This window comes from Patiria miniata, unplaced genomic scaffold, assembly GCF_015706575.1.
Source record: "Patiria miniata isolate m_02_andy unplaced genomic scaffold, ASM1570657v1 HiC_scaffold_1, whole genome shotgun sequence".
Classification (NCBI taxonomy): domain Eukaryota; kingdom Metazoa; phylum Echinodermata; class Asteroidea; order Valvatida; family Asterinidae; genus Patiria; species Patiria miniata.
This window is the reverse complement of record NW_024037047.1, coordinates 33,711,634-33,724,874: the sequence shown is the minus strand read 5'-3', so window position 1 is coordinate 33,724,874 and position 13,241 is coordinate 33,711,634. Positions and strand designations below refer to the sequence as shown.

At 41.9% G+C, this 13,241-nt stretch overlaps 1 protein-coding gene across 1 annotated transcript in view; it reads right to left on the bottom strand.

The window, feature by feature from the left end:
• Nucleotides 1-13,241, bottom strand: part of LOC119733107 — a 201,807-nt gene that overhangs the window by 119,483 nt on the left and 69,083 nt on the right. Inside the window, 9 exon segments of the mRNA XM_038206687.1 lie at nucleotides 10-256; nucleotides 1,232-1,487; nucleotides 1,738-1,792; nucleotides 3,387-3,633; nucleotides 5,027-5,288; nucleotides 6,754-6,814; nucleotides 7,543-7,634; nucleotides 8,899-9,105; nucleotides 10,521-10,733. Of these exon segments, the coding sequence (XP_038062615.1) occupies nucleotides 10-256; nucleotides 1,232-1,487; nucleotides 1,738-1,792; nucleotides 3,387-3,633; nucleotides 5,027-5,288; nucleotides 6,754-6,814; nucleotides 7,543-7,634; nucleotides 8,899-9,105; nucleotides 10,521-10,733 (1,640 nt within the window).

Below are 13,241 nucleotides of genomic sequence, written 5' to 3'. Positions count from 1 at the left end.
CAATCTCACCTTCAGACCCAAATTGTCTAGTACCAAGTCTACAGCTGCATCAGTGACATTGCCCGCTAAGCTATCCAGGTAGCCAGAGATGGTACCATCCCCAGGCAGGGTGAAGGTGGCATTGGGGTTGCAGATTGGTATGGGTACATGAGCTGCCTGCAGCAGGTGGATGGGTCGACAGGTGCCGTCTATGCACAGGGTTACTGACAGGTCAATCAGGAACTCCTTCTGCTCACTGAGCTTGTCAACATTATATCTGCGCCAAAAATATAGATTTTCAAAAGAATTAGGGAAATTATGGATTTTCACAGATTGAAAAGGCTTTTCTTAATTTCTTCCATGCATGCAAGGGCATTTACCCTAACCCCATAAGGGTTCCACAATAGTGACCTGGACCTTTGACCTGTCGGCCCCAAAAGCAACAGGCTTCTTAAGACTATCAAGAACAACCCACAAACCAAATCTCAAGTTCCTAAGTAAAGTATTTCTCAAAGAATTTCTCGGGAATTTGGGACCCTATTGTCCTCTATTGTTCAAGGTCCCCTATTGAATGCAGACACAAACTCGCACGCACATACAGGGGGATAAAAATAATAAAATGAGGCAACTTTGTACCAAACAATTACCCATGCAGCCCCCCTCCCCTGCAGTGCCAATACATATATGCTGCTGTGAAGTACTTAAGATGAATTTCCCCGTAAATCAAGTTAATATTGATACAATGTTATATCAAAACCCATTGATACCATTTCTTCCAGCAGCTTTATATATACCAGTGCTGTAGCCCCCTTCCCCTGCAGTGCCAATACATACATGTACATGTATAGCAAGCATGATGTGTCGGATTTAATTGCACCAACCCTACCACAAAAATTCCAATTATTTAGTTTGCCAATTTGGGTGGTTAGAATTGATGTACCGGTAGTTGCTGGAAGAAATAATATCAGTGGGTGTTGATGTAACATTATATCAATATTAACTTGATTTACGGGGAAATTCATCATAAGTACTTCCAGCAACTTTATATATACCAAGGATTAGTCGAGACCACTCACAAGATTGACCAACTACAAGTAACAGGTACAAACAATGGCAAAGGAATGGCTTTATTGCAGTTCATTTGAATAGCTTGTGACTTGAATTGAGACTAGAGGTTTTGTGTTGGTCCTGTGATGATCTTGTGATGATTTTGTGGGGATCGAGTACAACACTGACAAATACGAGTACTTACTCTATGCGCACAGAGTCACTGATATCCAGCACTTTATCCACTCCCCAGTCGTATTCAAAGAGCGTCAGATTCTTGGACCAGGACCCCAGCCCGACAGACAGCTGGAATTCACAGAGGTCTAGGAGGGCGTAAGCGGTGGTGGACAGCTGAGTGAAGACCAGGTCAAGGGAGGCACAGCATGTCAGGCCCAGGCAGCGCTCATCCACTATACAGGTCAACAGACTGGATGGAGGTGGCAGCCTTAACAGCGGACATCCTAAGGACAAACAAAATAATGTAAAAGTAACAAATTACAGAACATCTGTGATCTGTGATCTGCGATGATGCATTGGCCATAAAAGTGATCACTGTGCATCATTTTTGACAGCTGCAAGTACTCATTGAAAGAAATCAAACAATTTAATTTTCCCAAGCTGGCACTATAACATAATTAATTTCATATATAACCAATAAAACAGGAGTGAATATTATTTTACAAGATACAACGTAATGGACAGGCCACTTACTGTTTTCACTTGGTGCAAGTATCTCCATGTCACATTGCTGGTTGCTAACATATCTCTGCAAAATTAAAAAACATTAGGTTTCTGAACATGACATAACAGTCAATAGTCATAAGTCGATACCTGCAACAAACATTTTGATAATTTCCCTCAATTTCACAAATAATAATCGGTCAGGATGCTGTGTTTAAGAATGGCACAAGCTTGTAGAACTTACACAATCTTGCACTTAAAGAACGGAAGAGATGAAAGTAACAAGTCCATGTAGGTTGCAGAGTGTGAGCATATCTGTGGACTCTGTGATGAGTAACCACAATTGTTATTTATATCAGGCTTCCAGCGGTAAAAATAAATAAGCGTATTGTATGCTTTCACAAAAAGTCCCAGATGACTACAATAATAAAGAACCCGGTTGACTACAATAACATTATTATTGCAGTCATCCGGGCATTTTCGCAGGTTCCCGCTTGATCAAGAGCATAGAAAGTCACAGTTGTCAACCACTCAACAGAGCGTAGCACGCGCGCGTACCGTCGAACACGGAACTTGCCGCGCGCATGTAGCGCGCAGAAGGCCAGGTATACGAGCACTGTTGTCAACACTAGTGGCAGCTTAAAAACGTTTGATGTAAACGAAGAAGATGTAATAAAGACAGTGTCTTGAATTGTGCTTCTTTTGGATCAAGTCAGCCTGATATAAATAATAATAATAATATTGGATGGCTTGTTTCGGTGGATACTAGAATATATTGCACTCGCTATGACAATATTGCACTCGTCTTCGACTCGTGCAATATTGTCATAGCTCGTGCAATATATTCTTGTATCCACCTCAAAGCCATCCAATATGATATAATTACTTGCAGGAATTACTGTTGGGTAAGGGCACTTGCTTCCATTTTCGTGGTGTACCCATGCCCACTGAATGGATTGCTAAATCTATAGCCTCCGGCACCTAAAGTACAACCTAAACTGCGACAAATAGAGAGTTTAGACAGACTTTTTGCTGTCATTATTACACCAGGCACTCACATAAAGATGCAATGAGTTTGAGACATTAAGATTAAATAGTTTTCGTATGTCACATGCAGATGAATGCATGCACGTTCCTGTCTTGTATTACGCTCAAGGACAGACACACAAAGGGAGAACAAAAGATCTTTTCAGTCCTCGGGCGTTGGGTCTTTTGTTGGAAACGGTCCTCGATCGTACGTTTAAGTGCTTAGTCTATGGGAAAGTGTTAAAGTACAGGGACAAAGGGAAACACAATAGGTTGTCCTCGGGCGTATAGTAAAACACGACTGTGCGTACAGGCTGTTTCCAAGGTGTATTTCCAAGGTGTGTTTGTGTGTTTATTGCAAGTTGGAGTATTTTATGTAAGGGATATTTGGTCCATATTTCAGCCCAGGAAATTAATTTTGGTTAAAATTGGGGCATTTTGAACATAAAATATCACACTCTAAACTTTTAGTTCACGAGAGCAAAGAGATGTCTCCATAAAGGATACAAATTTCAGTAAGTGTGTACACACAGGGTTCTCAAGAGTGGTCAAGAAGTGCCATCAACTCTTCAAGTACCGAGTCCAGACTTCTACCAAAGTCATTTCATTTTCTCCTTTTCTAGAATACAAGTTGTAATTTTCCTTGAACTTACCTGGAGTCCAAGTTTTCGGAGACCAGCCTGGATGGCCAACTCCCCTACGTTCCCTGAGAGATTCCGGGCAAGACCTGCAAAGCTGCCATTGCCAGGAAGCTCAAAGGAAGCATTGAGATTACAGAATGGGATAGGGACCAGGGAATCCTGCAGGACTGGTGTGGTTGTACAGTCACTGTCGATGCAGATGGAGATGTCCAAGTTGATCTGGAAGGATTCCTCTGCATCTAACTTGTCAATGGTCAGACTGTGAAGAAGAGACAAGAAAACGCCAACTGAATTTTTATATTCACTTTCTGAGTCTTACTGCCCATAATGAACCAAATCCTTACATAAAAGGTAAATTTTAAATTGAAGAATTATATTTTTAAACACATTTATCCACAATTCAAATTTGTGTATCTAGTAAATATATCAATTTTACAGATACATGTATATTGTTTTAATCTGGCATAATGGAAATAATAACACCTCACCCACAGATTCTATATCTCGATTGGCCGAGAGCTAGTCGCTATTTTTGCTATCTTGCTGTTCACAGCCAAAAGTACTATACCCGTAGCAACCAAAGTACTATACCATTAGCAACCAAAGTACTATACTTTGGCGCGGTATTTGTGTGCAAATGCATGCTGTTGAGCGTTGCGCGTAGCGCGTATTGCTCCCAGGAGAGTGCGCCACAGAAATGGGTTCAAACATTTCGTGAAGGGGTGGTTTGGAAGAGAGAAATATATTTCAGACCTGTATTGAATTTTATCTTAATTGTGTTCAGATTTAAATAATTTAAAATATTAAAACCATGCAGACTCTGTGAGGGAAGTGATGTAAAACAAATATTGAATGTTTTATCTCGTGGTGAAGTAAAACTAGCCTCCCTCGGTGATCCGTGGAGCATTCTATTTTCCCGAGGCGAAGCCGAGGGAAAATAGAATGTCCATAGATCACCTCGGGAGGCTAGATTTACTACACCACTCGAAGCATTCAATATTTGTATACTGGATGCTATTAAACATAGACCAATAAACAAACTTGTCTATATGAATGAGGCAGTGTTGTAGTCCAGTACTTTTTTCCGAGTACCGAGTACTGCAGAGTACTTAGGTTTACGAGTACGAGTACGAGTACTTGTGCTTCCAAGTACGAGTACGAGTACTTCCATTTCTGAATACGGCCATACGGCGCAACTGGCCCATGCCCAGGCTCAGGCAGACCGATATACAAACCTACTCACGGCTAGCTGTTTAATGTGTTTGTCCAGACTGGCACAGAGGAAAATCAGGAAACTTCAATTTCTCCGCAAGCCAATCAACCATTTCAAAGTGAAAGTATCGATAAAATAAGGCCGTGGTTAGTCAAGCTATACCATTTTTTTTCGAGTACTGCTATTCGAACATGAGTACTTTGATGATCGAGTACAATTTGCACATGTCGAGTACGAGTACTTTGCTACCCGAGTACGAGTACCGACATTTCGAGTACGAGTACTTTGACATTCGAGTACGAGTACGAATACGAATACGAGTACCGAGTACTACAACACTGGCATGAGGTGCATCACAGTCAGTATTCCCTTTTATCAGACCATATGAGGCATTATGCATGAGGTACACCATGCACCATCAGTATTGCCTCTCACATACCTTAACGTTACTGCCTTGCCAATGTCTACCTCTTCCTGCTGACCCCACTGATAGGACAAGATTTGCAGATCCAGACTCCAGCTGCCTAGACTGACTGACAGCTGATAGTTACAAGGATCAAAGATGAAGGAGACCTGGGTACTGATGGGACTGATCCCTGGGATGGGAAGCTCCAGACAGCAATCGAACCCTAGACACTTCTCTGGAAGGGTGCAGATCAGGTTTCTCGGAAGGTGGGGAAGTCTGACATCCCTGGGGCAAACTAGACACATATGTAAAAACAATGCTTTTATTGCAACCTTCTACAGAAAACAGAGCTTTCTGGTACACAAATAGAGAAATTAACTCAAACAGCAATTCCGGCAATTCACAATACACTGCGCCACCAAGAGTTTGCTACGGAGAGTTCATTTTTCTCAGTGCATTGTGGGAGATGGTCGACAAATTCGTGGCACGGGACATTTGAAATTGTTAGTTTTTCCAGTCAGTAGTTTCGTAAGCGTATGATTGGAGTGTATGTTTGCCCTTTTCTTTTCTTTTTATCAATATGGTGTTTTTTGTAAGGCGGCAGAACGCTATGCCCCAATCTATAACAAATTAGCTCAAGTTGTCTACTGACACTCATTCAAATGGGCGGTGTTTGTCGACCATAAACTTGAAAAATGGACTCTCCGTGGCAAACTCTTGGTGGCGCACTGCATTGTGAATCACCCGAATTGAACCCAAGACACCATCCTGAAGGATTCCTACTATTGTATGTTTTAGGTGAATTTGATGAAAAAACTCAGTGAATGAAATGGAAAACTCAGAATATGAAGCCAACGAAAGGTTCAACATTAAATGTCTAGTTTGGTTATTTAAAGTACTAATAATTTTTTACTTTAAAAAAAAAAAAAACAGGTCTCTGCAGAATTTATTAAATTTAACTTTCCGGGAGAAAATGAGGAAACAAATAAAAAAGCATCTTCTGAAAGGACTTATACAAAATAATGTCACTAAATCTGTAACGAAAGAATGCATGCAGACAAGATTGTAGGAAATATTTCATAAAATAAATGCAGAAATATACATGCACGTCATATATTATCCCCAAATTGTTCCCATTACAAAAATTAACATCAAAAATAATGTTTTAAGCTACAGTCCAACATTTGCAGCTATCCAAAAAGTAACTGACGTAATTGTTGTTGAAAGCATACTTGGTTTAAGGAAAGTAATGTGACTAAACTCCCTGTAAAATTCTTCTTTCTGGCAAGCTGTTATTTTGAAGAAATCAGTGAAAGAAGGCCATTCCATTGATGCGTCTCAAGACCCATTCTTGGAAATTTCTGTTAGTAGTTCGTTAGTAGTTCCGTTAGTAGTGGGCGCAAGCATTGACATGACACACACCCCTGCGATTGCTACACACATCAGGTAGCTGCAATTGGCTGAATGAAAACATGTCCCGAATGCTAAATTCGGGCACAATTCAAAACATGACTCAGCAATGTTTGATTTTAAATTGAGATCCTATAATATTATTTTTCACAGAGCTAAAATTATCAGGTTAGTTGTTTTGCGCCCTTCTTTAGATAATTTGGAGCACTATTGTTGCTTCAAACAAACATAATGCACAAATTGCACATGATGTACTCTACCTTTAATCTTTAAGTAATGCAGCACACAAAAAGAAGAATTTCAAAACAAAAAACAGTGGAAATACGACATGGAAGAATTTTTGAACTTACTTCTGTGCCAACCATTTTGCGTGACTTGTGGACGGACACATGGCATACGACTGATGAATTCCTGCATAATGACAGGTGTTGATTGAACAGGTCAATGATTCAAATGGAAATTCTGGGGTTTTCCTCCGGTAAATAGAACCCTTAAAGTCAATAGGGGGAGTCAGGTTGGCGTAGTGGTGCTTTCTTCGCCTTCCACTGCTGTGACCAGGGTTCGCTTCCAGCCTGGGCCAACATGTCGATTGGGTTTTCACTAGAATATCATTCTGGGGTTTTCCTCCAGTAAATAGAACCCTAAACATAAATATGGGAAGTCAGATTGGCGTAGTGGTGCTTTCCTCGCCTTCAAACGCTGTAACCAGGGTTCGATTCCAGCCTGGGCCAACGTGTGGATTGGGTTTTCACTAGAATATCATTCTGGGGTTTTCCTCACACCTCTGAAACTGTAATATCTTCTCATTGTCTTCTCAGGTTTGTCATATAGGGCGCTTTTGGTTTCATTACTAGAAATATTAAATACTGATAATAATAATATCTATTAAGACTCGAGGAATAAGCATACGGTGTGCCAGTGTCAATAACATTGGCAACTTTGTAACAAAGTTGATTAAGACGTCAATTTGGCACAGCGATACTTTAAATGCATTACATCTCTACATTCAAGTGGTCCTTCCCACTTAAGAAAATATGCACTGAGGTTCAGTTCTTCCTTCAAGATAAATAACTTTATCACAGTTACTTAATCTAAATCTCAAGCTGCTGCTAATTAAAAACTCTTTCTAGAAGACTTACAGATAGCCCTAGGTGTTCAAGAATAGCATCAATTGCTGATTCAGCAGCGTTCTGCCCAAGCATCTGCAAGAAGCCTTTAATAGTCCCATCCCCTTTGGAATGAAGCAAATTCATGACAACATTCAATTTTTTGGTAGGTTTTAATGTGTGGTGTTTTCAGTGTACAAGTATCTGTATTTCTTATTATGTGGCAAATCTTTTTGGCTGGTTTTATTCAGTTCCCAAGCAATGCTTTTCACATACCTGAGGAAGATTCCACTACTAAATATTTTAACTGTACTCATTTCTTCAAGACTTTCTGCATGATTAGTTGAGACAGAGTTTTTTCTCTTTCAATTCACAACCAGATTTCTCAAGATCTGCCAATGCTGCTGCTGTTATTAAAATAAGTAATAAGACTGTACAGGGACGGCACTTTGCAGTCAACTCATTTAAGCCAGTGTGGGACACATCGTATGTGTGTATTGGTTCATGCACACATACGGTATTAAAGGGAGTGATACATAAAACAATGAACACCGTGCATAAACCTCTTTCAACGGTAAGAAAGGGAGAGTTGGGGAGACCATAATTGGTCTTCGCTCGTACCCCCCGCGCTGCAAACAGGGCGCTGGAAAGGGCAGACGAGCTTCACAGAATCTTGTGAAGGAAGTTGGGATGGCATTCTGTGTAATATATCATGACCTAGTATGGATAAAGCATCTGGCTGCAGCTGTAGACCGCAGTTACCCAATTCGCGCAAATACTATCCGAAAAGTTTGTCATAGAAATGCATACACACCATACCGGATGTGATTTCTTTTTCATTGCGCACCATGTGGACAAATTTTGAGCGTCGAATGATATGCATTTCGACCCTTCGTGAATGCGAAACGGAGCCTGAGCAACTGACGGGAGTTGAAAATTAACAAAACAGACAAGTTTTACAGATTTTCCTACATTATGCTTTTCAACCAAAAAAGGGCGCCGCATTTATGAATGGGAATAAAAGAGTGATGAATGATTCAGTCTTACGGCCGTTTCAAACCTTGCAGGGTCGTGGTCGTGATGACTTGCAGGTCTAAGGTCACGCAAAAACCTATCCAATCAGAGCGTTAATTTGTCAGCCCTTCCCAGCATCCTGTTTGCAGGGCCGGGGGTACGAGCGAATAATTGGTCGTGCATATGCCTACTTCACGCTGTACGCACGTGACCCAGGATGCACACATGGTGTGTCCCATCCATGCAAATGTCTGAACATTAAACATAATAGCACCTGACTGCCAGCACATGACAATGGCCCTGAAGCATCCTTCAATACCAGCACTCGGTGTTATTTTCAATATGGTCAAATTAAAAGCACTTGAAAAGCATTACCTGGAAGCGTCAATGTGAAATTCTCATTGCAGAGTGGTATGGGCACCCGCGTTTTCTTGAGAATATCAATAGAGGGCGTGTTACAGTCCGAGTCTGGGAGGCACAGGGACAGTGCTAGGTCCAATACAAACACCTTGTCCTCAGTCAGCTTGTCAATGGTGTAGATCAGAGTCAAGGCTTTACCAATCTTCAGCTCTTCCTGGGTACCTGGTAAAAAATACGAAACAGTTCATCTTTCCAACCAAAATATTAATAAAGCGGGCCTCAGGTCGATGTGCGATTTGCTTGCGCCGCAACCATAGAGCTATATTAAATTACTAGAGCATTAACTCGTCATTCTGCACACGGAGACGCTTTGAAGCCGTCCTGGGCGCAGACGTTTTGAATTCATGTGTGTGTTTGTAGAACATAATGAAATTAGATGGATTGAATTTTGAAAGTGTACTCTACAAGCAACCCGCAAGTAGAACATACGCAAACAACTTAGCGCGTCATTGACGGTTCAAAAAAACGTGACGGCAAAAAGCATCTGCAGCGAATACCCGCACGCGTTGCGCTGTTTGCGTAGAGCAAAATGACACGCTCATTTTTTGATCGTGCGTTTCGGTTTTGGGCGTATTGGCTTTGATAACGCACCGGTATGGAATACAAACGCAGATATGCAAATAGCCGTACAAAAGCCGTACAAAATTTTAGGTCTCCATAGGTTTGTGCACAAACATGGATGCACCCAGCAGGCATTACTTTGTACACGAAGTTAGCGCTCTAGTAATTTATTATAGCTCTATGGCCGCAACAGAACCATCAGCATTACAAGTCATGGTCAGGTCACAGAACTTACAAAATCATGTGATTATCGTGGAACAAGCAGCATCTCGACACAGAAAAATTGCAATCATGCTCATGTCACCCATGATTCCACGACAATTCGCAATAAAATTGCGCGCACGACGTCATAACTTCACACTTGTCGACTGCGATTGTTTTCCGCCTGTTGGAAACATGTTCTGTCGCGGCGCAGAAGTTGAAATATTTCTACTCTGCGACTGTTGATTTTTTTGAGCGCTGACTGATGTCAATCGTCTTAATATCGTAACAGTTACTCTCAGATCGTACAAAATTGGTGACCGAAATGTTCCCCAGGGTTGTAACTTAGTCACAGCTTGATCCTGAAAAGTCAGTCACCGACTGTTAGTCATAACTGCCTTAACCAGTTCACGTTGGATGACGTGTATACATGCAAAGGTTTTGCAGTATTCAGAATGGATGACGGATAAACACGGAACAAGCGAGGCCGGAAATATCTATCTGCGGCTCGCTCGCAGCGAGCGAGGCCGGAAATATCAGGGTGTGCTACCCGCAGATGACGGCCTGAACCTGTCTGGCATCGAGGTTCGTGAAAAACAATCCCGTGCCTGGGTCTGGTCAATTTCAAAATAATCATGGCGCGCAGTGGTTAAGATAGAGTACAGAGAAAATTTGAGGGAAATGTAAAGCACTCTTCAATGAAACATTTTGCACTAAATTATAGCTTCATAGTGGCCAGTAAAGGGGGACTAATCTCAAAGTGCAAACTGGAACTGAATTTACACACATACTGTAAACGTATTACAGGCACTCACCCCAATGGTAGTCAAATATGGTGAATGTCAAGGACCACTTTCCCAATCCCATGGACAGCGTGAACTCACAGGGGTCTAGAATCAGCCACATGTTGACTGATAATACAGTGATTTCTAGATCCAGTTCAGTGCAGCATCGTATGCCAAGGCAGCGGTCTGAAAACTCACAAGTCACTCCACTGGGTAGTGGTGGTAGGCTCACATTGGTGCATACTGGATAGCAAAAAAAGTCAACAAAGTGTGAGCAATGAACCAAAAGGAATTTAAAAACCTGGAATAAAGCAGGCACTGTAGTAAATCTAGAAGATTACTTTGGCACACTCACTGACTGTGCTACATTTAAAACTTTTAGCCATCGATCTTTGCTACAAAGCTTCCTGAATCCTTCAAAATCTTCCACTCTGTAGATTACCAAGAACATATTCTCTATAGAGTACCGAAGTATGACATCATTTTGAACCGGGAAGTGTAGTGCAAACAAGTGGAGTACGCGCGCGTGTTGGTTCATGGGCTGAATCACGCGCTAATGTCTTTTACACACATAATTGTGCGCGTGATGTATTCACTTCGGTACCTATAGTAACACTTTTTACCAGTTTGCATCAGATGATGTGTATACACGCAAAGGTTTTGCGGTATTTGGAACAGATGACGGATAAACACGCAGGGAGTGAGGCCGGAAATATCTGTCAGTGACCCGCTCGCAGCGAGCGACGCCAAAAATATGAGTGTGCTGGTCGAGGGCAATGGCTTCAACCCGCCTGGCTTGAGGTCGAGTGAAAAAGAATCCCGCGCCTTGTTCCGTTTTTTCAAAATAGTCCTGGCGCAAACAGGTTAAGGCATATAAAATCCAATAAAAAGTCCTGATGACTGTTGGGCTCTACCTTCCTCAATCCTTTCAACTCTGTTAGCTTTACGGATCTTCCCGGACACCCTGTGGTGCGCCACTTCTCCAAGCCACCACACACGTGTGACGACATGCGCGTGTGTGTCCTGACTATGACAACATTGAACGCCCAGCGCTTGGAGATGGAACAACGCATCATCTAAGAGCTTGGAACGCTCACGCCAGGCGGTTTGAATGTGGATTTTTCTGCATTCAAACAGTCATAGCTCCAGGGATGTGATTGGTCTGTGACAAAAAAACCTGAACATTTTATGCATGAAGTGCAAACTCCGGCGAGCGCGAAGCGCGAAGCCATTATGGCGTGGGGTCGAAAAATTTTTGATTTTAGATGCTCTGTGGTGCAATCTGAGGCAATTACTGGGCACTTTTCCTCTGAAATTCTGAAGCAGAATTTGTTTTAATTTTATGAAGAATTTTCCTTTATTTGTTAAAATGTACTCTTGTTCTAATAAAGTTTTTTCTGTACTCAAAGTTGAGAACCATGCTGTTCTCCCCGGGATTTTTCAAACCTTTGGGGGAATTTTTGTTGTGATACAACAACCTGCGAAGCCACGGCGTGGGTTCGGGGCCCGCTTAAGGGCCCCGAAACATTTTGAACTTTAGAAGCTTTCTGGTGCATTTTAGAGCATTTCAGAGGAGATCTTGTAATATTTTTGTAAAAAAAAATCAAAATTGTAAACTTAAATCACTTCTGCTTCCGATAACATGCCTTTCAAATAGCGTCGGTAGTATTGTTGGAAAAAAATTATTTCACCATTTCTATATTTGTAGTAAAGCAAGGAATCGTTTATATTTCATGTATTTTGTGCCTGGATTATTCTCATTTGCGCCACAAAAATTATCAAGACTAGCCATCAAAAGTGATTAAAACTTGCCTCACCTAATTAAAAATATATTTGAGGTGGGTCATTCCACAATTATGCTTAACGTACATCACGGCCGCTAGCGCCGCAAGCCCGCAAACGTTCAGTCTGGCCGGCCGTACATCGCGCCGTACACACGGCCGGCCCGGCGCAGTATCAGTGTGCATTGCTGCAATGTGTACGGCCCATCCCACGTGGCCGAAAATTCTGCAGGACTGCAGAAACACGCTACGATGTTTCTCCACAGGTTCGAGTTTTGCAATCTCGTCATTTCAATGGAAAGTACATACACAGAAAATGAAGATCACGTTCTGTGAATTCATTTGCAGAAATCCTCTTTTTCCATCGATGGTTGTTTGGTATTTTTACTATTTTTACGATCCAACTTCGGCCGATTACGCATGGAAAACGAACCTGTGAGTACTTGCAGTAGTCACTGGTTCCGGTCCTTCATCATAGCATTGATTCTGTTAGCACGCGAAGGGTACCAGTGTACCATGCTGCACTCGTCTGCACACCTGACCAGCGCAACACGTGCATCTCGAGTACCGACACAGGAACTAGACCTACATGACCACACCCTCGGCCCCGAGCGGAAAATCACATAATCGCACTAATGGCAACGCATGGTCTTCAACTTCGTTCTCACATTGGGTGTTCAATATGTGCGTGCGGCATACATATCGATCAACGAAGTTTATGTCCGTAAGTAAATTTCGGATATTTCGGCAAGCAAAACTCATTATGAATAATTAATTAGCACATTCTACCCCCCTATTTTCTCAACGGATTCACACGATTCACGTTGGTGGACTTTTGAGGCCCAAAAAAACGGATTTCCGGAAAAAAAACGGAGAAATCACATCCCTGTAGCCCCGATGAAGACCCAGCGGGGCCGAAAATTCAGCCAGAATAATTCCCGGTGAGCACTGCTTTAACTTTTGTTTTCAT